Here is a 23966-nt window from a genome sequence, read left to right on the forward strand (position 1 = left end):
CTTCCTTCCCCACCCCCAGCAGCCCTTGTCTTGTCTTGCTTTTAGGTGATGACAGAGGGTGGCCACAGCAAGGGGTTTGGCTTTGTGTGTTTTTCCTCTCCAGAAGAGGCGACCAAGGCCGTGACTGAGATGAACGGGCGCATCGTGGGCACCAAGCCACTGTACGTGGCACTGGCCCAGCGCAAAGAGGAGCGGAAGGCCATCCTGACCAACCAGTACATGCAGCGTCTGTCCACGGTGCGGGCGCTGGGCGGCCCCCTCTTGGGCTCCTTCCAGCAGCCCGCCGGCTACTTCCTGCCTGCCGTGCCCCAGGTGATGACCCGCCCGCACCCCTTCCCTGACAGCCAGGTAGAGCAGGATGCCAGCTTCCCAGGTAGATGTGGGCTCTCCGCGTGTTTCTGCTGGAAACTCGGCAGGCAGGCCGTTTTAACCCCGTCCGTAAGAGGCGGGCAGGCGTGCTGCTGTCAAACAGCCCTTCCCACCCAGGGAGAGATTTGTGTTCTGCGCAAAGAGACCCTGTCTGGTCAAATAAGTTTGAGAAACAATGCATTAAATAAAAGGGACCTAGCTTTCTGTGCTACACGCCACTCGCCTATGCACATTACTCTCCCCTAACGTGTTGGTGTGCATTTGCGCCTCCCCACCCCAGCAGAGAGCGTGTAGCATTTCCCCGGCTTAGCCGGTCCTGACTGTGGGCCGCCCGCCAGCCTCCCTGCTGGAGGCCCGTGTTCCGAAGGGAGCCCACGGGCCTTAGAGGAAGCGGAAAGGTGTTGGCCATGAGCAGCTACTGGGATGGGCATACCGGCTCCTTTTAGCGGTAGCTTCAGCCGGCACAGGTCCGAGTAGGTGTGACCATCTCGTGCCGCTCTCTGGGCTCCCTGCTCTGATCAGGGTCAAGGATTGAACCTAAGACCTTTCCCCGGAGGGCTCAGGGCTCACGGACAGCCTGAGCTGAGCAGCAGGGGCCTCATCCCAGCTCGTGGGGCCTCACTAACCAGTCCCTGGAGGGGGCAGTGGCGTTCCCTCAGGGGTGTCCGGGAGGGGATGCGGTTTCTCACCTGCTGCAGGCCCCTGACTACCAGTCTTCTCCCTCACAGCCTCCAGCCCAGGCTGCGTACTATGCCTCCGGCCCCCCCATGCAGCCCGCCCCCAGGTGGACGGCCCAGCCTCCGAGACCCTCCTGTGAGTGACTCAGCCCCTGGTACCCTCAGCCTGGCCGGCGGGGGTGGGCCCCGCAGGGCAGTGTGGAACCCGGGGCTAAGAACACCGGCTTTGGGGGCAAGCCTGGCTCTGCTAGTCCCCTGGGTGTTCATTCGGTGGGTAACTTCACCTCTAGTTTCCTCTTCTGAACGAGGCGTGCACAAAGCACCACGCAGTGCCCGACTTGTAGAAGACTCGCGGGTGTAGCCATTCTCTTCAGTTAGCGCCGAGACTGGTCTGTGACCGTCACAATGAACTCCGGGGGCTGTGCGGCTGATGGATGGCCCCCCCCAGGAGGGTGGCTCACGCTGACTTGACAGTGTCTTGGGGGTCCCGTGGGTGTGATCATGATGCTGGTGCCTCCTGGGCTCTGGGTAGAAACAAGTTGGCTTTGTGATTGTAGATTTCCACACACTCCCCTTCCCCGGAGTCCGGGTCTGACTCGGTGAATTCACTCATCTCTTTTGCTGAGAACGTTCTGGTTCCCCCTTCCCATTCCCTTCCTCACCCTGGAACCTTCAGGGTGCAGTGGGCCACTCGGATTGTCCTGCCCCACCAACTTTTCTGTCCCTGTTCTCTGTGCCACAAGCCACCTACCCTCCAGCTGCCTCAGTGGTCCGGCCACCAGCCATGTTGCGGCGCCCCCCGGCCCAGGTCAGCAGTGTCAGGCAGGCCTCTACCCAGGTGCCACCCCCGCTGCCCCACACCCAGAGAGTGGGTGAGTGTGGGCAGGGCCGAGACGAATGGGGGTGTGAGGAGGGCGGGGCAAGGGCTTGGTGCTGGGTCGGCACAGGTGGGGGGTCAGGACTGGCTTCCACGGTGACCTTGTCCTGGGCCCTCTTGGAGAGCAGCGCCCACTGGAGGCTGTGTGGCATAGGAGTTCTCGTGGGCCCCGGAGTCCCCCAGACCCAGCTCCTGGGGCCAGCTCACTCTGTGGCCTTGCTAACCATCTGATCACCTCATCTTTAAAAGAGGGATGAAAATAGCACTCCGGTTTGGTCCCGCGGGTGAACGAGCTCACACGTGCCAGGGCTTAGCCTCAGATCGGACCTTAGCGAGGACGCAGGAGCCGTGTGCACGTCCATGTGCCGGCCTCCTGGCTCGCGCTGGGCTGCTACGTGGACGCTCATCTTTAGGCTTTGTGGCTTTCGATCGCTGTCAGGCCGTAACAGCCCCGTTATTTCTTACAGCCAACATCGGCACCCAGACCACAGGAGCCAGTGGGGTGGGATATTCTACACCAAGCGGGCCTCTCCTGACGCACAAATATCCCTCAGCACCACACAACCCTGGGGTAAGGCTGGCCTGACTGCCCTCTTAGTCCGGGCTCTGGGAGGCTTGGCTCAGAACCTCGGCTAAGGCATTGGAGGCATTGGCCCTCTCTGGGCCTTGTTTTTTGTTTGTCTTTTTTTCTTTTCTTTTCTTGAATTGTGAAGTTTCATTTACTAATGTGTACAATCAAGAAACAATCCCCCTTACTAACAGAAGGAGGGAAAGGGCCAAGATCACATTTGGTTTATTAATTATGATTTGCTCTGCCTGGGTTATTAGAAAAATTAATCTGGATTTCTTTAGTATTCAGCGTTGAGCAGCAAGGAAAGAGCTTCTAGAAATACGCTGAGTATTTGAAAGGTTGTGATTAAAAAAGCTATGTATTTATCTCCCTGCCCCCTGCCCAAGTCCCAAACTCGGCATTATCCTATCCTGTCTAGAATTTCAATGCGTATACTTCAAACTCTTTCTTGCAAAAAGAACAGGTGTCATCTTTAAACGGCAAAATGCGCTGGAAGTTCCCGTAATGTGGAAGGGTCAGGAGTATGCTGGGCATGTGGCCATAAAGCTACGTGATAAAAAGTACGTTATTTGGCACAAAGTGAATAGTAACGCTTTCCTGCGGCAGCATTCAGGCGGGGGCCGTTCTAGGTTCCTGGCACCGTGGAAGGCATCTGAGTTAGGGTGTCTAGCCCACTGTGCCCTTGTTAGGGACACTGTCCGTACTTTGCCCCCGTGCCCCGCTCTCCAGAGCTTCCCGCTGACAGGGTAAGTGTGGCGAGGCCTTGCCTGTCCGTGGTGGTGAAGGGGCGTGTCCCCCTCCTGTCCCGTGTACAGGTGCAGGAGCCCGCTGTGTGCATCCCGGGACAGGGGCCCCTGACGGCGTCCATGCTGGCCGCGGCACCGCTGCACGAGCAAAAGCAGATGATCGGTGAGTGGCTGCAGCCGGAAGCGGGGGCTGAGAGGGGGCCAGCCTGGTGGGGGGAAACCTTGCGTGGAGGTCAGACATGTGGACGAGGTCCAGCATTGCTGTGGACCGACCTGCTGGGGTCGCCTCTGCTCTCTCGGCCTCCCTCCCTCTCTTAAAACACTGGTCAGATCAGATGGTCCCAAGATTTCTTCGGCTCTGCTGTTCCAGGCCCCCGACGGGCTGGAGAGAGCCCAGCTGTGGGCAGATTGGGGGCCAGGAGCCACGGTATGGTCTTGGGTTTCTGCCGGTGGGCGTCGCAGCTCCTCACCTCTCCTGAAGGGGAAGAGGCTGTCCCCACATGTCATCCAGCTCCCAGTGGCCACTGCAGGGAGGCGGGAGATAAGTGTGCACGGGGCATGGGGCACACACACGTTCCCTGCTGGGCTGTGAGTTCCTCGTGCAGTTCGTCCCCAGTCCGGTGCCTACGGCAGGCCCTGCCGAAGGATGCCACTCACTGTCGGATGAATGACAGGCTTGCTACTGGGTGGCAGGTTCTTCCGTCCGTGGCCACCAAGATGTCCAGAGCCGCTCTGAGGGCCCCCTTTGCCGCCACCCTGTTGTTTCCTCAGCTCACTTGGGGTCTTGCCACTTCCCACTGCTCAAAGGAAATTCTACATGGGCTTCATGGAGGCAGGAGGCTGTTAACCGTTCCCTGTAAACCTCTTCACTTTCCTCGTGGGCAAACCTCTCCCACCCCAGCACCCCAGCCTGGCCAGACCCTCCACACACGGCCGAGAGGGGCCGGCCACCAGTGCTAGGCCCTGTCACTAGAAGTGCCTGATGGTGGAAGGTGAATTTATCTTGTGTATGTGGCTCCCCCCGCCCCCTCAAAAGTCCAGTTCGGCATTAGCATATCTTGTCTAGAATTCCAGTGTGTATATGGGAACTATTTCTTTTAAGATGAGCAAGAGTAGTCTTTAAACCCCAAGTCTGTGTCCGACCCTGTGTAGGTGACTTCACCTAGAATATCAAATTTGATTCTTCAAATTAGCCTCCGAAGCAGGGTTTGCTCTGCGCACTTTATGGTTGGGAAAGAGGCCCCCAGTGGAGCTCAGGGACACAGCCTGGAAGGAGCAGTTCTGGGACGAGCCCCAGATGCCTCACTGCTCCATTCCACGGTGCCCACCACCCTGCCCCCCGCCCCTGGGCTGCTGGGGTGTCAGCCAGGTGTTCTATACAGGTGAGCGTCTGTACCCCCTTATCTACAATACCCACACCCAGCTGGCGGGCAAGATCACGGGCATGCTGCTGGAGATCGACAACTCGGAGCTGCTGCTCATGCTGGAGTCCCCAGAGTCCCTCAATGCCAAGGTGGTCTGGGGTCTGGGTGCCAGGGTGCCCTGCGAGAGCTCATGACAAAGACCTCTCCCAGAAGGGCTCCCCGGCTGTGGCTGGGACGGTTTCCCTTTTCCCTAATGCCAGCTAGCACCTGCTGAATCTGTGAGCGGCGGGGGGGAGCGGGGGGGGGGGTGTACTATCCCAGCCCTTCCAGATTATTCTCTGCAGCAGCTCCCCGTGCAAGGTTTTGGTACAAGGAGCTGTGTTGTGACGGAGTATAGGGTTAAGATTCTCCCAGCTGTCCAGCAGTGGACACCTGTCTGGAGCAGGTGACGGGGTTTCCGTCAGGGGCACTTGGGGGCAGCAGTGCCGCGGAGGGAGGGGACCTCGAGCACCCAGCACGCTCAGGCACTCTTCTCCTAGGGCCCCGCCGGGCGGCACCAACCCGCCCCCCCCCGTGTCCCACAGGTGGAAGAGGCTTTGGCAGTGCTGCAAGCACACCAGGCCACAGAGCGGACGACGGGGAACGTGCTCTGAAACCAGGTGGGTGGCTCGGGGCGGGCCCGGGGGCACAGACGGACACGGAAGCCGCTGAGCCCAAGGGAAGCTGGGAAAAACTAGTCAGGGACTGACTCAGAAACTGTGTGGCTGCCGTTCTCTGAGGCACCAAGGAGTTTGGGGGAAGCTGTAAGGATCAAAGGAAAAGGACGGACGGTAGGATTAGAAGGAGCGTCCACCACCGTGCAGAGTGCGGTGTCCTCTTACCAGCTACCCGGCCTGGCCTCACTGGGGACGGGCCGGGCTCCCCTGCGCGTTGGCCGGCTTCACGCTCCTTGCCGGGAGGCCTGCCTTGGCCCACTACCTTCTTAGTTCAAGGCCGCGAGTCTGCTCTATGTCAGAAACGTTTATTCCTACCCTTTCATCCCCAGACAACGGAATCCTCACTCCCTTGGCTGACAAGAGAATGGCGTTTCCTGCTCTTGGCTCTCCGTCCCTGGGAACCGTAACTTATTTCCCCACGGGGCCGTATCTGTACTTGAGCTCTGGATGTGGAACGAAGGCTAGTCACGCCGCCAGCCTATCACCTTTTGCTTTGTGCATTAAAAGTGCTGCAAACTCTGTCTTGGCTCCCAGGAGGCTTTCTTGTGTCTGAGGGAGGTGGGGCAGAGCAAAGGGTGGGGGTTTGACTGGGCTGGGGAATTGCCTGGAAGGAGCAGAAAGCCAGAGTGCGCGGTAGGTGTGTGCACGCGAGCAGATCCGCACCCGGCAGTGCTCCTCACACGGCACTGAGAGAAGAACTAAAGCTACGGGTGCCCGTGTCTGGCGCGCATGGAGCTTTCTGGACGCCTGGCTTGAGTGCCCTGCAGCGCAGGTATACACCCCAGAAGCACCAACTGCTTCTGGGCTCTGGCTGACTGAGGGGCTGTGTAACGTAATTCTAGAAGAAACCACATAGAATCGCTTTCGGGTACCTTCCCAAGTCATGATTTTACCTTCTATGTGTTCATTAGCAAATCAAGATGCTTGCCTTCCAGACCTTGAGAAGAAAACGTCAATTGTGAATGGAACTAAGCCTGCCTCCCATCAGTTAGAGAGTCTTGCCTGAGAGGTGACAATAAAAGGGGTACAGCTCCCCACTCTGGTCCCTTGGCCACGCACATGGGTCTCTCTGTGAACCCTACAATCTGCTTAGCTCAGAGGTCTGTGGACTCATCCTTCAGAGGTCAGATGCTGTGCTACCAGCTGAATGGTGCTCAGCACTCCTGTGACAGGAAGCAGAGGGACAATGAAATCCCTCTGCTGTGTCTTAGAGTCCTCAAACTGCTCGCTGCTCCATTAAGGGGGAAAACAGTTTGGGCGCCCAGGGGGCTCCTTCGGTTAAGCATTTGCCTTTGGCTCAGGTCATGATCCCGGGGTCCGGGGATCGAGTCCCTCATCGGGCTCCCTGCTCTGCAGGGAGTCTGCTTCTCTCTGCCCTTCCTCCCACTTGTTCTCTCAATTTCCCTCAAATAAAAATCTTAAATTGTCCCCCCCTTTTTTTTTAACTGGGACACAGCCCAGGAAAGCACTTTCTGGTCCCGGTCCTCACCCTCTCCTCCCAGCTGGGGCCTTTACAAATGTCTGTTTTGTCTGCTGGGACTGCCTTTCTGCCCTCTTCCCCAGTTAAACTCCCACGTTAGAACTCAATGCAAGCTTTACCTCCTCAGGGACCCCTTGCCCCCCAAGTCGGGAAGAAGCGCCGCATGATGGCTCCTCTAAGACGCGCAGGCTGCAGTCTGTTGCTGGGGTTCTCGGCCTCAGCTGTCCGAGAGCGGGGACCGTGTCGGTTACTGTGCTTTCCCCCGCACTGTACACACAACCTGACCCACGCACACAGTCCAGGAAGTCTGGTCGACAAGTGCGCAAGTGCTCAACACGCTGCAGCTCTTTGTTCCTGCAAAGTTCCAAGCACGAAGTGTACGGAAGTACGGCAGACATCTATGTACCAGAAAGATGTTTAATGCAATAGCTTGGATACACAGTTCAACAAAATCAGTCCATTTAGTTCAAATTAACTTCGCGTGACAAAGAACCAAGAAGCTTGGAGGGGGCCACTGTTGAGGTCAAAAGATGGTCCCTGGCCAGAGTGGAAGGACACAGACTTCAAGGCCTTTCTCTCCATCCCACCTTCAGGAGCGGCCACACCTCCGGACTCTTAAAACCGCTCAGGCACCTCCCCGCAGGAGGGGGTAGCAGCCCAGAGCTACAGACAAGGCCACCCGCGGGTCAGGATTCTGTGTCCCTACCAGAGGAGGGCCCAGCCAAAAGGCACTGGAGCTCAGAACACCGGGAGCCCTGGGACGGACAGGGTGGGGATGGCAGCCCTGGAGAACCAGCTCAACAGGCTGCTTTGGGCTCTAGTTTACCCCTCCCCCCCTCCCGACCCCCGCGCTCAGTTTGCTCAGATGAACCACAGTGAGATGGGTCTGGGGAAGCTAGGAGGGCAGCCGTGGGGAGCATGCTTGGGGCAGGGTCGGAGCCAAGTGCTCTGCTAGCTGTCCGGGGCAGGCGGCAGTGGGGACCGTTCCAGCAGAACAACATCTGGGGGGGTTTTGTTTTGTTTTTTCTTTTTACTACTCTGAGCTTAATTTTGAACAAAGCAAAGCCTCTTAAGGGGTGGGAAGCCAGCACTTCTGAGTGGCCTCAGAGCTCGCTCGGGGGCATGCTGGGTCCCAGGAGCAGGCACAGAGGAGGGAGCTCGGGCAGAGGCTTCCCGCTAACCTTCTGGGTCTTCAGTTTAAACTCTGCTTAACTTCCTGCTGCAGCCTCCGGGCAGGGCCGTTCCTGGGCTCAAGCTGCAGGAGACTGCTGATGTCTGCCAAGCTGGATTTGTAGTCCTGAGAGGGGAGAGAAGGGGCTGAGGACGAGACCTGACTGAGGTGGGCCGGGGCTGCCAAGGCCCACAGGGTCTCGAACCCCAGCCTGCGGGCCTGCCCTGAGCCACCGCGGGGGCTGCCCCGGGGGGGGGGGGGCACCACAGGCACAGGCGTCTCAGCTGGTGCCTTTCGGTCAGGCTCTTTACCTTGAGTGCCTTGTAGGCTTGCGCTCGTCTGTACAACGCCTTCACGTTCTTTCCATCCCACCGGAGGGCCTCCGTGCAGTCCCTCACCGCTTCCTTGTACTGCTTCAGGGCCAGATGGCAGAGCGCTCTGCCGGGAAAGGCCGTCGGGAGGGTCCGGTCACTGCTCAGCGGCCGCCCACCAGCCGAGCGGTGACCTGGGAGGCGGCAGACACCGCTCGGGGCCGGTGGCCGTGCGGCTTCCTCACCCGTGCGGCGGGACGAGGGGACCGGCGCCAGCACCGGGGCCGCCGCGGGGCGGACGCTCCACGTCCCGGCCGTCCTGGCCGTGTGGCCTGTCCCTTGGGCTGCCTCCCGCTCCCAGCCTGCGCTCTTTTGCTCCTGAACCCCCCCCCCCGCCCCCGACGGATTGAGAAGTCCTCTACCGTAAGTACTGGACCCTGAGCACGCGCACGCGGACACGTCAGCGGGCAGGTGCAGGGTCTGCGGCTCACTCTGAAATGCGCCCAAACCGAGCGGCACCGGTCAGTGGCTCCGTGCGATAGAGCAAATGTAGCAAAACGTTAACGGGGAATTTGGGTGGTAGGTGTGAGTGTCCAACGTACAATTCTTTCAGCTTACACCGTGAAAACTTTCATAATCATGGGAAAAAAATAGCTGCATACATCCATACAACAAAATGTTCTGCATCGACGGGGAAAAAAGTGTGTACATCTTCCCCATTCTTTTCTCCGGAGACGGCCACTAAGAACAGGTGTCTTGGCGCTCCTTCTGTGACTCCACCCACTCCACCTCACCGTTCCCGATGGGGGCACTATTCACTTAGTTGGAGGAACCACAACTTATTTTGCCAATTCCTTATCTGGAGGTATTTTTCATTGCTTCCGGTTTGCGAATACAAGATGCTGCCATGAGCATCCTTGTGCATAAAACTAAGATGCCTACTGGGAGGAACGGATGGGTCAGCAGATACGTGCATTTATAATCGTGACTATTATTGCCAAAATGCTCTGCAAAGGAGCTGCTCTCTGAGGCTCTATCAGTAACTTTCTATTTTCCTGTAACTGTACTAACCCTGAGGTCAATCTTTAACTTCAGTCAATAATGGAAGAAAACAAGGTCCATTTTAATGTAGTTGCTTTAAATATGGGCAAAGCTCAGTATCTTTACATAAGGCTTTTTAACCTCATGAAATCAAATTTACCTTTCCTTTAACGACCTCTCTGGTCCCTATCCCCCACCCCACAACAATTTTATTTTAATACTTTCCCCACTGCAAGATAATTAACCCATGCATTCTTCTACAACTTGGTGGTTTTATTTTCTACATTTGAAACTGTGATCCACTTAGAATTTACTTTAAAATACAGAGTGAGGTAGGGATTCAGGTTCATTTTTAATTTTAAATGAGACTCTTCTGAAGGTCCATTCAGGGCAAGCTGTAGGTGCTGGGCACCCGAGTGATATCCCCACTCAGGTACCAAATGCACAGAGAGAAGGGAAGGAAGCCAAAGACGATGAGCTGGTACACAGAGCTGCACAGGCACGAGACGGACCATTAAAATGGCATCCAGGACGTGGTATAATTTCAGCCACAATGGATGGAAAATTCAGTTTTGTGTCAAGTTATCAGTCCTCAAAATTAAATTTATAAATTCAACGTAACCACAACCAAAAGCCCACCAAGATACTTTTTGGAGTCTGTCAAAATGATCCGAAGGTTTAGCTAGAAGAACAAACCTGGGAAAATAGCCAGTGATGCTCTGATTAAGAACAAGGAGAAGACAAGCCCTACAAGATAGTATAAAGCACTAATAATTAAAACAGTGTGGCACAGGGGCGTCTGGGTGGCTCAGTCATTAAGCGTCTGCCTTCAGCTCAGGTCATGATCCCAGGGTCCTGGGACCGAGCCCCGCATCGGGCTCCCTGCTCCGTGGGAAGACTGCTTCTCCCTCTCCCACTCCCCCTGCTTGTGTTCCCTCTTTGTCTGTCAAATAAATAAATAAAAGCTAAAAAAAAAAAAAAAAAAAAAACCTGTGGCAAAAACATACTTGTATGAAAAATTGTATTTAAACAAAACAAAGCATTGTCTTGAATGTATTAAAAATCCAGGAAAACAGGCTAATAGAGGTCTCTCTCAGTATGAAGCAAGTGAGTCCAGAGGGCCCAGAGATGGGGGCGTCAAAATGCTGCAGCAGAAACCTAGAACAAACGGGCAACAGCCCTTCCTTCCGCTGAGCCTGGCGGACTGAGGCATCCCTGGTCCAATCAGCCAGTAAAACCACAGGTCTCAAATTCCAAAATCCACGCTTTAAAACAAAAAGTTCTCTTTTGAACTTATTTGACAGCAAAACCTGACCTGCACAGGCCTGAGGTTACATGGAATTTCCCCGTGTTTCAGGCAGAAATGTTAACAATGAACTTCAGCCACTGCCCAGACCCTGCGGGAGTATCATGTGATCCAATATACAGACCGTATTACCTTACTCGGATCTGGAACACATTTTATCCCAAGAATTTTGGATAGGGAATGGCAAGACTATAGTAGATCCAAGATTTTTGAACTAGAGTAGTTATGTGTATGTTAGCAGGGCGGGAAAAACAATTTATAATATTTTGTAGTAAATCTTTTATAAGCAAGATTTGGATCAGATAAGGTCCCTTGCTGAATGTTTCAAGCTTCTGACAGTAAAACTAATAGAAAGATCTCATCGGAGCCAGGCTGCAAGTCTGTCTCCACCATTTACTGGCCGGGTGAGCAGAGGTAAAGCCCTTCTGGCTCTGAGCTTCTGATTTCTTGACTTTAAAAGGGGAAGACCACCTACCACCAGTACGCCCGAGTGTGTTGCAAAACCGTGGCTCCCACCCAATAAAGGAATAGTGACCCCACTGTCGGTGGAAAGAACCGGCATTCACGTCCAGCAGCTCGTGGTGCGGGGTGTTCCACTGCGCCACAGGTCACACCCTTCAGGCTAGACGGGACCATCTCTCTTGCTCCCAGGCCAGGCGATAGTTAGTCCACACCCCGGGTTCTGTCCTGGTGCTGAGACGGTGCCAACCCTTCTAATAGGAGGGTCCGGGGAACCCGTGGGGCTGGGGCAAGGGGGAGGGCTACGAGACACATGTTGAGGCTGTGTTTGTATAAGCACACCGCTCTTACTTATGGAGTGTGCTCATCTGGATGGTTCATGAAAACCTGAGGGGAGGGAGGCTGACAGAGCCCAGGCTCCACGTTGGCATCGCTCACTTTCCTTTTCTTTTTTTTTTAAGAATTTTATTTATTTATTTAACAGAGAGAGAGCACAAGCAGGTGGTGTAGCAAGCAGAGGGAGAGGGAGAAGACTCCCCGCCGAGCAAGGAGCCCGATGCGGGGCTCGATCCCAGGACCCTGGGACCACGACCCGAGCCGAAGGCAGTCGCCCAACCGAGCCACCCAGGTGCCCCGGCATCGCTCAGTGTCTATTCCTTTAAGAGAGCGAATGCCACTGGCCACACCTGCCTCACGGGGACCAAAACAACTGGGAATGCCTATCTCGAGCTGCGACACACTGACTAAGCGCTGGGAATGACGAGCCCGCCCCAGTCCGAGAGAAGACTACGGACAGCAGCCGACGTCCTGAAATCCCCCAGGCCAGCGGCTGGTGGCAGATACCTGTTGCTGTATGTGGCGGACTCCATGTCACTAAAGGAGAGGCTTTCACTGTACTTCTCAATAGCTTTCTTATGGTTTCCCTTCTTTACAAGCTCATTGCCTTCTTCCTTCAGAACTCTGGCTCTCTCCACATCCCCAGCAGAAGACACTAGATGCAAATTCAGAAGAGGAAAAAGCCATGGAGCGGGTGCCCGAGATCCATGAGGCCTCGCCGGCATCGGCTCTCCCGCGTCGTCTGCGGCCTTCTCCCCCCGCCCCGAGACTCCCTACACTGCTCGGAAGCAGCCTCCCGGGGGGAAGGAGGCCCCCTCACAGGGCTTCTGGGAAATTCAACAGGTTTTCAGTCAGAAGAGGTCGGGGAGTCCTGATGGAAACACACACAGACATGCACGTAAGAACAGATACGTGGTAAAGAGCAAGCTGGGTTCTAGCCCCAGCACTGCCCCTTAGTAGCCGGGGACCTCGGGCGACCTGCCTAAGTCTCTGGGACCTCAGTTTCTCTGTACGCTGGGGCATTAGCTACCCCACTCAGGGCTGGCGTCAGGACAAAACCTGAGAGTACACCACAAAGTGAGGAACACCCTATAAACTTAAAGCAGGAGAATAAAAAAGTATTTAAATAAGAAAGCATCTCAGAAAGAAAGGGTGTAGCTCCCGGGCTTGCAGAAGAGGGCAGAAGAGCCCACTGTTCCCCGTCTCTGCTTGGCCTGAGCCTGCACCTTCCCTCGCCCACCCCACGCCGCGTGGCCCCAGCCTTGACGGACAGAGACACGAGCTGAAATCCGGGCTGCTCGCCTGGCCCTCAGGCCCTTCACTGCGCAGCCACAACTCAATGCTCCAGCCCCAGCTCCCAGATCACCGGGTTTCTTTAATTTTTAAAAAACTATCTCTATAAAATCCTGAATATTTGCAACATGGGTAAGGTTTTAGGAACAAAACTAACACCCTTGAACTCATCCCTCACCTTAAGAAATAGAACATTTACTAAGACCTTTAAAGCCCTGTGGGGCCCCCCTCCCCAAGTCAATCCACCATGATCCCCAATCCTGTGCTTCCTTCCCCCTTTTTTTTCTTGGTAGCTTAACTATATACGATAGTTCCTACAAACCATTTGCTGTTCATTTTGTTTTTAAATCTCGTATAAAAGAATAAATAATTCAAGTATTCCTCAGATTCGGCCGTACTGATGCAGATCCCTGTAGTTCGTTCGCACTGCTGTGCTATTAGGCTCGTTCATCCCTTCTACTGAGAGCCCTGCGCGGTTTCCGGTTCTGTTGTTTGCTCTTGCAAACACCCTGCTGTGACCCTTCCTGCGCGTCTCCTGGGGGGGCTGCGGCGTCCACACCCCTTCGGCTTTGCCCTGGCTCTCCACACACCAGGCCGCAGGCGCGCGGACGGACTCCCACTGCTCCCCAGTGATACCCACGCACTGCATTCTCTAGCTCTCTCCACCGCCCCTGCCACAGATGCCCTTCCCTCCCCTTGCCCAGCTGAAGACCGCCCCCCTCAGCCCCCGCAATGTCCAGCTCAACCTGTCACCTCCTCCGGGAGCCTTTCCCTGGCTCCTCCAAGTGCACACGTGTTGGTGCCTGTTTCGAACTCCCCAAACACTAAAGGCCCTGTGTCACGCCATTCGGCACAGAGCTGGAAAACAGATGGCTCGGTGACTCTGAAAGAATGAAATACTTGGTAGGTGCCCTGAAGCCATTTTCGTTAGCGCCCCACATTTCCATTCTGGAGAAGAGTCGGGGGACACTTGCCAGGTTCCCACAAACCAGGGTGAATGCGACCCACGGCCAGACACGTTCCCTCCCAGGAAGGGGGGGTGACCCTGCCCTCCACTACCACCCACGGCAGGCTCCAGCCCTCAGACCTGCCGCACCTCCGCTCCTCAACACCTAGCTCACTGGGCCCAGCTAATTCCCTGGGGCGCCGGTGAACCGCTGCCTGAAGAACGGCCCCTCCATTTTACACGGTCAAGGTGAACAGTCTCCTGTTTTGGGGCTACCTGGCTTTGATCGCCCCTCCCTATTCCACCTCCAGGGCCTCAGGTGGTGTGTGTGTTCCTGGGGAAGCGTCACCCTCTCGCTATGAAGGTGGGGGCAGATGGCTTAGGGCAGAGGTCATCACAAAATTTCAGCCCCTGGTCCCAGTGACCAGTTCCCAGAGAATGGCCTGTGACCAAACAGGCCACAATACACCGAGACAGTGTATTTAAAGGGATTTAAAGGAAAGAAACCCTTTCTTAGGGAGCTCTCAGAAGAAAATCACCTCTTTCTCTTCCTCTGGGCCATGAGGCATGGCCTAAGGGGACGAGGCCAGGAACTACTTTATAGCTGTTTTACCACTGGGAGGGAAGACTGCCCCAAGACAAAGCAGACACACCAGAGAAGAGAGCTGAGAGGAGTACCGAGGAATGGAGTCCGAGTCTGATAATGTAGTGAGCTGCTGGAGCAAACCTTGCTTGCACCTGAACTCGTAACTTTCAGTTACATGAGCCAATACGTTCTCTTTGTTATTTTTACCAAAGTGTTGAGTTTTCTAAACCATCCTAGCTCATCCATCCCCACTGCTGCCAGAGAAAAGAGAAGGGAACTAAAGCTGTATAGCTATGAGCCACACTGAGCGTCCAACGTGCCTTCTCTATCTCTGAATCCAGACAGTGGTGGGAGGGCTTTCGCATCGCCCTCAGGATAGAATTGAGAAGACTCTAAGAGGTGAAGACTTTTTGTTTCACAGATAATTTTTAGAGCTCAGCTTAAGCAAGGCCTATTTTTACAGGATGACTCTAAAGAAAGTGGCCACGGGGAGACTGTTAACACTCTGGGCAGGAAGTCACAGCTTACCTCTGCCCTTGGAAGTTGTGGTTTCTCTGAATTTTCTCTTAGCCTTCTCTTTGTGGTACTCCAAAGGCACGGAATCCCACCTCCTCTGAGCTGTGACAGGCACCAAGGGGATAGAGGGCAGCTTCAGGCGCCACTCGGGCCCCAGCGAGTCCACGAGAGCTCTGGTCATTCTGGAAAGGCAGACAGAATTACAGGGAGGTTTCCGGCTGGGTCAAGAAGATACTCCCCCTCTCATAAATCCAGAGGGGGTGGAGAGAGCCACCATCCCTCTACAGCCTTCCGACACGCAGCAGGAAAGGAACAGATGTCGGCCACCATGACACTCGTGCCCCGCCTGGCCCTCACTTGGCCACACTCTGTTAAGTCCGAAGTGGGGATGGCTGCTTGTTAAGGGTACTTAAACTTTACCCCCAAAGGACCACACATGCCCCCAAGAAAGGATCACATGTCTTATATTTTCTCAGTGGATCTATTATAAGGCCAGGCAAGCACCTGACCTTTAATTAATGCTCAGAAATCTTTATAAAATACAAATCCTGTGTCATTCTCAAATTTTGAACTCCTCCAGCGGTTCCCACTTCCCTAGGCTGACAGTGCCCGAGATCTGGTGTGCCCCCCCCACCCCACTGCCCCCGCTCCACTTTTACCAGGAGCTGCATTCCCTCTTGATCCATATGTTCCAGCCTTTGCCCTTGCTTTTCCTTCTACCTGGAATGATGTCTTCACTCTCCATCCCCCCCCTTCTGGGCCCAGCTAACTTGCTTCAAATGTTGCTCAGGGACCACGTCCATTTGGCTAAGAAATCTCCAGCACCTAGCACATCACCTGTTACCCGCCCGGGCCCAGTAAGCATGTGCTCGATCAGTGAATAAAGCCAACTGTATGCTTTTCCTGCCCCAACCACGGCGCTCCGTGCGACTAGAAGGACGGCGTCCCAGGTGGCGATCACTACAAACTCACCGCCTCTGACTAAGCCCTCACAGCTGTTTTTCTGACTGGCACAGCTATTTCAAACCTCTACCCTCCTCAGCCCGGCTCCCTTACCCTCCTCCTTTTTCAGGGCAAACTTCCAGGTCCCACAAATGCAAACCCACCTGCGTGGGCACCAAATCCTTCCTAGGTCTCTCCTGTCACAGATGAAGAAGTGACGAGGCCAGTCTCTCCGCCTCAGCTCTGGGTCTCACCTCGTCCTGCCTCTGTCAGGAACCACCACCAGCAGCTCTCCTCTAGCTTCAGCCTTTCTCTCTACCGACTCCAAGTGGCCGCACTGAACCGTTTCCTCACTTAGTAAGACCCCCTTGGGGACCCCACTCTGCCATCGCAGCTGGACTCCTCTGCCTCTTCACGGCCAGGCTTCTCGAACCCCCTGCCACCCGGGCTTCTGACCCGCCGCATGCTTCCGTCACAACCACCACTGACTCTCTTTCTTAAACTCAGAAGTCCACTAACTCATCACAACACCTGATGGGAGTGAGGTTTTCATCCTTCTGGAAATACTTCTTCCCTAAAGGCTCCGAGTTTCCTCCTCCCCTCCAGCCTCTGTTCCCCCGAAGTCCCTCAAATGTTGCAATTTTCTAAGCACCATCCTCTTCCCCTGGCTCACTTGCTGTGGGGGTCTTTTTTTCCTCCCACAACCTCAACCCACCTCTATGCTGATGACCTTCGAATCCATAGGTCTGCCTTGTATTTGTCTCTTTTTGCTCCAAAACCCACGTAAATACCAACCACTGTCCTCATGTCTCTCGTCTCATGGTCCCCTCCAACTCAACATGTCAGCCACCAGGATGTTTCTCCTATTTTTCCCTTCTCACCACCCCCAACACCCAGATTCATCGAACTACTACCTAACAGTCCCCAGAACTGGTCCCACTGTCCTCTTTCCAGCATCTCCACCATCTGAGTTCCCGCCCAGCCCTTCCGACTCTGCTCTCCTTCACGTCATCCTGCAACACGGCAGCCGGTGAGCTTCCCTCTCAAATCTGCTCACACTGCCCCCCTGCTGAAGACCCTTTCACAAAGCCTCACCGCGCCTGGATTAGGTCCGGGCCCTGTGTGGTCGGGCCTCACCTCACACGTCCGAGCTGAGCTCCTCGCCCGCAGTGCCAAGCGACATGGGACGCCTCACAATTCCTGGAACACATCACCCCGGCTCACCCTGCACAGTGTCCTTCCTGCTGCGCTAGCCCCAGATCTCTTCGTTTCTCAGCCTCAGCTCACCTCCTCTGGGAAGTCCCGACTGGCTTCCTCCTTCCCCCCCGGGGTGCCCCTTTCTGCCCCCGCAGCCCCCGGGCCGCCTCCTACCGCAGCACTCACCACACTGTGGTGCGCGTGGCTGTGACTGACTGGGGCTCCCCACGAGACCGGGGGTTCCGTTAGGGCAGGAAGAGCTACGTGTCGGGCATCAGCCCAGGCCCTAGTGCAAAGTCGGGCACACAGAAGTGCCAGATTCTGTTGAATGACTGAAAGTAAAAGGAGGCAGAGAGAAAACCAGTCAAGCTAAAAATGATACACTAAACACGCGCCACGAAGTCCTGTGAAGGGTTTGCTGCGAGTGTAGCGTCTGGCTTTCTAGCAGCCCATGCAAAGAGGGGAAACACGATCAGTACACAAACGAGGGCAGCCACGAGGCGGAAACAAAGCACCACTCAGAAACTCCGAACAAAATGGCGCCTGACGAGCCTCGTGAAGGGGTCACAGTACCACAGGCCGACGCGTCCCTGCAAACACCAGCCTACAGCCTCGTGTCCCGGCTGCCTGCACCTGTGTCCCACTCTCCCCGCTCTAGTTAGGTCTGTGAAGCAAGTGGGGTCTTCCCCAGGGCACCTGGCACAATCCCTTACACAGAGCTCAATACCTTATTACCCCGGTAAGGAATCGGAGCAGCTGGGCCATCGATCCATCAGTCCCCTCACTCTGACCCCTCAGGCCCCTGCTAACCACAACAGCGGACTGTCCTCCTGCACTTTCCCCACGTGCTCAGTAGGCCTCGGGGGACCCCCAAGAGCGGACCAAAGCCATGGTCCCGAGTGAGGCCAGAGAGACCGTCTGCAGAGTCAGGCTCACCGGCTGATGCCGTCCAGGGCCGACACCACACGGTCATCTATCTGCAGCACGGTCCTGTAGTCCACGTAGGCCAGGGGGTACTTCTCCAGGGCCTCGTAGGCCGACGCCCGCCGCAGCAGGGGCTTCATGCTGAAGGGCATCAGGGCCAGTGCTCTAGAGCCAGAGGAAGAAATGTCACCGGCTGCTGAGTCACCCCCCCCGCCCCCCCTTCTAGGAAGGGTCATCCACAGCATTCAGTGTACAGGAGGTCTTATCTGGCACAGAGACGCTGCTAAAAATGTCAGGCCTTAGCAGAGGGACTTTCTATCTTAGACCAAAGGGGAGAAGGTACGATGAGCAGAAAACCACTAAGACTGAAATCTGTGTGCTCGTGCACCAATTTTCCGAGTCGCAATCCCCCCAGATCAAGAACAAGCACCTGTAGCTTTCATTCTTCCATGTGTTTCTACAGAGTCCGACCCGGTGGGAGGAACAGGCTCCGCAGTCAGATGGAGTGGTGTTTGAATTCTACCTCTGCCACCAGCCACGGGACCCCAGGCAGATCACCTTACGGCCTCAATTGGCTGCAACCCACTTCTAGCCTGGGCGGGACGGTAAACTTACCCCGCAGGGCGGTCATGAGCCCTCCGGGGAGGAAACCTAGCACGGGCCTGGTACGGAGCCACAGAGCACAGGCCCCACGAGCCCGCTCCCCTCTCCTCCTCCCTCAGCTACCACCAGGGCACAAACCTAAGGCGATGCTGCAGACGTGTGTCAGCTCAGTGAGGAGGAGAGAAGGCGGTGTCAGACTGGCTCGCAGAAGAAAGAAGGATGACAAACCGCTGAACACCTGTTACAACAGGTCATCGAGGGATAACTTCTTCTCCTTGCTTGTTTTGCGGCAATTCACTAACCTCTGTCCCCCTTTCTTTCCCTCTCACACACATCCACCCCAGAAAACACCGGGGCGAGCCAGTCACTAGCCTGCAACTCACCCTCATCCTCAGGTTCCCGATCTCACAAGGACCGTAAGGCCCACCTCTAAGTCCCCACCTGACTCCTGCTCTTTTGGCAGACTCCAAAGACACAAGTCAGGGGCCGTAAGCACCAAGTAGAGCCTCCTATCCTCCGTGAGCTGGTGACACTTAGGGACACGTCCTCATTATCTGACACAGCTGTTAACTGCTGGGATCGACCCCGAGAAGAGAACAGGCCAGATGAACAGAGCTTCCCCTCCGAGACCCTGAGGCCCCGAGGCCGCCCCGCCCACTTACGAAGTGCAGTCTTTGACGCAGTCCCGGCAGTTGCCGTCCTTCAGGTGGCAGGCTGCGCGGTTAGAGAAGAGGATGCTTTCTTCTTCGGGGTTCGAACAGCCTGGCCAGGGGGAAGCAGAAAGTACGAGATTAACAGGGTGGGAAATGGATGCCCCGGGACTCTCGGGTGTATTTCATACCCGGAGCTCTCTGGGCTTCCCGCTCAGGCTCGTTGGGCTGCCAGGTTCGTCATTCTCACATGGGAGCGAGAGCAGCAAGCTTCCCGCCACTCACGGGGAACCAAACACCTTCTCCACTCACTCCAGCACTGAAGCTAGGACCAGGCAAAAGACAAAACGTGAACCAGCTGGCTTCTGCTCAAGGAGATCCATGCTGTAACTATGTGTGTGTGTGCACGCGCGCACGTGTGTGAATTTTGTTACGAAAAGCATGTAAACCCAATTAAGAGGGGTTCCTGAAAAAGGAAAAGAAAAATGTGATAAGGAGACTGAAGTCTCCTTCACTCTGAGAGAGAGACTAATCCTACCTGGTCAAATCAGAAAGGATTTTGCCAGGGAAGAGTCCTCTGGGTCTGGCAGGGCTATGCAGAACTTAATCAGGGGAAGGATTCAAGCGACCCAGCGTGGAGGAGAATTATCAGACACTTCTCTAAAGGCAATCCTTATCCTCAGGAATCGCAAAAGCCCATGTCTTTTACTGTGTAGCCACAATGACTTTCAATTTTAAAAAAAATTTTTCGGGGCACCTGGGTGGCTCAGTTGGTTAAGTGTCTGCCATCGGCTCAGGTCATGATCCCGGAGTCCCAGGATCGAGCCCTCGTCAGGCTCGCCACTCAGCAGGGAGTCGGCTTCTCCCTCTGACACTCGCCCCTCCCGTGCTCTCCTCTCACTCTCTCAAATGGATAAATAAAATCTTTAAAAAAGTAATTTTTCAACCACTTCATACCCACTAGCATAAGCCATAACGGAAAGCAAACAAACAAAACACCCCGAAAATTATTAAGTGTTGACTCCGTAATTCCACTCCTGGGTATATACCCCAAAGAAGTAAAACAAACTCTCTTCTGAAAATTACAAAACATTTAGAAAACAGTAAAACAGATGCTTGACATCCATCATTGGACTTGGCATACATTATATTTGTTTCCAACCTTTTTCATTTTTGAGATGGCTAAAGTTCCACTCATCCTCACCCTTATCCCTTTGCTTCCTGCCCAGACCTCCAGATGTCAGCACAGTCTTGAAGTTGATAGGTAACATCCTCCCGTATGCATGTTTGCCCACTTCTATTACATATGCATTCACAGGGAAGAGAATATACCATTTTATATCTTTCAAAGCTTTCTGAAACTAAGTGGCACCCTACTCCCTATCCTTCCGCAACTTACTCTTTTTTCACTAAGTATGTTACCATATTGAGGCATGATGGCGTTCATTCAATATCAACAATAACAAACTAATAAAATAAGAACTTTCCCCCTTATTTTGCCAGGCCCTGAGTGAGACAGCAAAGTACAGGAAAAAAGTAAAATATATCCTTGCCCTTGAGGAACAAGCACAAGTACTCAAAACTCGTAGTCCATATCAAGTCTCAAGTAGCAGAGGTGCGGTGGGAAGGGCAGGGGAGGAACTGAGGATCCTGCCCGTGAGCCCGCATGAGTCACTCAATCCCTCTGATCGCGTGTGCTCCCCTATCACATGAACATATCACTTCACAGACTTGCTGGAAGGGTTCATTTTGTTAGCTTGTTCCCTGCCGTCCTTTCAAGATCAGCAAAAGTGATCAGAGAAATCAAGGGATTTGCCCAGAAATCATCTGGAAAATCAACAGCAAGAGCAGAACCAAATGCTGTTCCCCTACTAAGTCTAGACCCCAGGCCAGCCCTTCTAAGGATCCAGAATAAATCCATACAAAAGCACATGCTCTTCCAGACCAGCTGGGGTAGGATGAAAGAAAAAGGCAGTAATATCAATATCTCAGATTCATCAGTGACTTCATCAAGTGAGGCTGAGATGAGGAGGCGGGCCTAAAGAGGAGTGTTCTAGAAAAACAAGAGGGGGCAAAAGAGGGGCTTGAAATTGCAGAAGTTCAAATAAGACAGATTGGAATTTGGAGAGGATTTGGGGAGAAGCCTAGCAAAATGATTCAAAACTTGGACTTGCAAATCAGTCAGACCCGCATTCAAATCCTGCCTCTGATATGTCTTCATTGTATAACCCACTGTAGACAAATTGAACTCTTCTGGACTCCTCGTCCATAAAGAGTCTTACCTGTAGGTTTGTAAGAAGATAAAAAGGAATGAGGTCTGTAGTGCCTAGCACACAGAAAAGCACTCAACAAATGCTAGCCAAGAAGAGAAGGCAAAGGGAAATAGGTACTACAGAAAATGAGGGCTCACGGGTAAGACACTTTGGAGGAGAGGTTTGGGGCAACGGGCTGATTAGAATGAGGCTTACCTCTTCTCCAAAGTGTCTTACCCAGGAGCTGGAGGCTGGGAGAACTGATAAAGGACATGGTGCTCCTCTTTTTAAAACAAAACTCCCCAGTAGCTTCCCATCAGGGAATAAAATCCAAACTCCCTACCACAGCCTACCGTGTAAAATGCCTACACAATAGGGCTCTGCCTATCTAACTGCCCTCAATACTTACAATTCCCCACTGGCTCACTATGGTCTGGCTCCTGCAACACACCACGCTTACTCTGTCTGGGGGCCCGTGGAATGAACAGTTCCCTCCACCTGGAATGCTCAGCACCCAAAACTGTGTGCACTTGGCTTCTTCTCATCATTCAGATGTCACTTCAAAGGTCACTTCTTCTTCAAAGTTGTCCTTGACCTTCCACTCCAAAGGAGCTCCCCAGTCACCTCTCTTACCACATCACTGTATTTGTCTTCTTTGCAGCCCTGATCCTTATCAGACAGGCCTTGTTTACATCTGGATAAAGAAAGCGTGGTATATCCATACAATGGAAAATTATGCAGCCTTAAAAAAGAAGGAAAACATCTGTCACATTGCTACAACATGGATTATAATGTCCTCAGGACCATTACGCTAAGCGAAATCAGTCACAAAAGCCAAATACCGTATGACTTCACTGATCTGAACTATCTAAACTAGTCAAAATCATAGCTACACAAAGTAGAAAGGTGGAAACCAAGGGCTGAGGGGAGGGAAGGAAGATCAGTGTTTAGTGGGTACAGAGTTTCACTGCTGCAGGTGAAAAAGTTCTAGCGATCTGTTGCACAACAACGTGAACGTATTTAATACTTCACTTAAGAAATGGTTAAGACGGTGAATTTAATGCTGTGGGGTTTTTTGTTTTTTTTTTTACCGAAATAAAAAAATGTGATAAAACACCCATTAATATGGAAATATGTTTTTGATATGCCAGTAAGTGAAAAAGAACCAGTAATAAAACCGTATACAATTTAAAAAAAAGGGGGGGGCAGAGAGGGCCAAGGAAGTTTCTCGTAGGATGCCGAAGCGGGGAATGGGCGGGAAGGGTGCCCGGTGGGCCTGGTGAGCCAGCTGGCCGCGGGGAAATCAAGTCGCAGGCACCCCGGGCAGGAGCGAGGTCTGGGCGGCCGCGGCGGGGGACGCCGGAGGGAGTGGCCGGCCTGGCGGGGAAACGGGGGCCACGGTCGTACCTTGCGCCTGCAGCATCCACAGCGCGCGGCTGTAGAGCACCGCGGCCTCGGCGAACTGGCCGTTGCGGAAGCTCTGGTTGCCGGCGGCGCGGAGCCCGTCCACGGAGTCTGCGAGCTTGGGGCCCATCCCGGGCCGGGTCGGCGCACCGGGGGGCGCGTCCGTTACCGCGCGGAGGCGTGCGCAACAGCGTCCTAGCGGGAACACCGGCTGGCGAGGACGTGAGTCCGACGGCCAACCGCCCCGGGAGGGGGCGGGACGCACGGGGCGGGGCCAGAGCTGCGCGCGCCAGGGGCCTTCTGCGCATGCTCGGGTCGGGACTTACCTAGCGAAGCGCGTTAGGGTCCCTGGAGGTAGGCTGAGAACCTGGGGATGCTAAAACTCTGGGTGAAACAATGAAAGAGGCCGGGTCCCCGCTCGCGAGGGGCTTACATTCTGGTGGGAATCGACAGGCTGTTAACTCTTGAGCAAACGAAGACGATAATCTCATAATGTGATTAATGCTAGAAGAAAAACAAAACAGTGATGTAATGGAAAATGACCACATGGGGACTATTTTAGATAAGGGGGGGTGGGGTGGGGTAGGCGTCTCTGGGTGACTAATTGAGCTGAAGAAGCCTGAGAAAATTTAGGGAGTGCTATTCCAGACCGAGAGATAGCAAGTGCAAAGGCACTGAGGCTGGAAACTAACTGGTACCTAGTGCTCTGTAGATGTCGATTTAATAAATGAATGCACTGATAGGTTCATGAGGATCTTTCGCTGAGGGAAACTTCAGCTTATCTTCAGCGTCCTTTGACTTAACTCTGTGTCCCACTTGATGTGCCAGTGTTTTTAATTGCTTGTTGTCCCCTGCCCACATGAAGCTGTTTCTCTTGCTTCCTGACCTTGGCTTATGTGCCCCTCTCCTGCAGTTCTTTTCCAAACACTTCCTCTTGCCTGATCCTGACTCCACCTATAATCAACTCAACCATCCTTTCTGAAAGCCTTTCTTGACTCCTCACGTCTTTCACCTTGTCCCTCCTCCGTTCCTATTGCTCCCAAGGTTTATCCCTCATTTAGCACTTACACTCTGTGATTGTCAGTTTATAGTTTTTCTCAAAGACTGTGACGTCTTTAAAGGCAGGAAATAGGTCTTTGTTTTTGTCTCCACAAGACCTAACCAGATCTGGCACCGAACATGCCGTTCTAAGGTCTGTTGACAAACACCTGGTCTCTGCCCTCAGGAAT

General features: G+C 54.1%; 2 protein-coding genes across 9 annotated transcripts in view; one reads left to right on the forward strand and one right to left on the reverse strand.

The window, feature by feature from the left end:
• Nucleotides 1–13104, forward strand: part of PABPC1L (poly(A) binding protein cytoplasmic 1 like) — a 28166-nt gene extending 15062 nt beyond the window's left edge. Inside the window, exons 8-15 of one of the 7 annotated variants that reach the window (XM_036072050.2) lie at nt 46–312; nt 1098–1182; nt 1790–1918; nt 2391–2494; nt 3310–3403; nt 4623–4753; nt 5189–5263; nt 5650–5841. In XM_036072050.2, the coding sequence (XP_035927943.2) occupies nt 46–312; nt 1098–1182; nt 1790–1918; nt 2391–2494; nt 3310–3403; nt 4623–4753; nt 5189–5257 (879 nt within the window). In that variant the 3' untranslated portion in view covers nt 5258–5263; nt 5650–5841. Of the gene's footprint in view, nt 1–45; nt 313–1097; nt 1183–1789; nt 1919–2390; nt 2495–3309; nt 4233–4622; nt 4758–5188; nt 7162–11572 lie in introns of those variants that run through there. The other 6 variants (XM_036072049.2, XR_013442066.1, XM_036072052.2 and 3 more) reach the window with 6 other exon arrangements.
• On the reverse strand, nt 7204–23001 carry TOMM34 (translocase of outer mitochondrial membrane 34). Of its 2 annotated transcripts, XM_078057243.1 has the most exons (8): nt 22741–22874; nt 21794–22075; nt 19094–19193; nt 17841–17993; nt 14778–14947; nt 11932–12079; nt 8283–8409; nt 7204–8097 (listed from the first exon to the last, which is right to left on the reverse strand). In XM_078057243.1, exons 2-8 carry the CDS (start codon nt 21879–21881, stop codon nt 7993–7995), a joined length of 891 nt encoding a protein of 296 aa, XP_077913369.1. In that variant the 5' UTR covers nt 21882–22075; nt 22741–22874; the 3' UTR covers nt 7204–7992. The 2 variants fall into 2 exon arrangements, with proteins under 2 accessions (XP_077913369.1, XP_035927949.1); XM_036072056.2 differs by lacking the exon at nt 21794–22075 and having other exon boundaries at nt 22741–23001.
• Between the last annotated feature and the right edge of the window lie 965 nt (nt 23002–23966).

Source organism: Halichoerus grypus, chromosome 10 (assembly GCF_964656455.1).
Source record: "Halichoerus grypus chromosome 10, mHalGry1.hap1.1, whole genome shotgun sequence".
Taxonomy (NCBI): Eukaryota; Metazoa; Chordata; class Mammalia; order Carnivora; family Phocidae; genus Halichoerus; species Halichoerus grypus.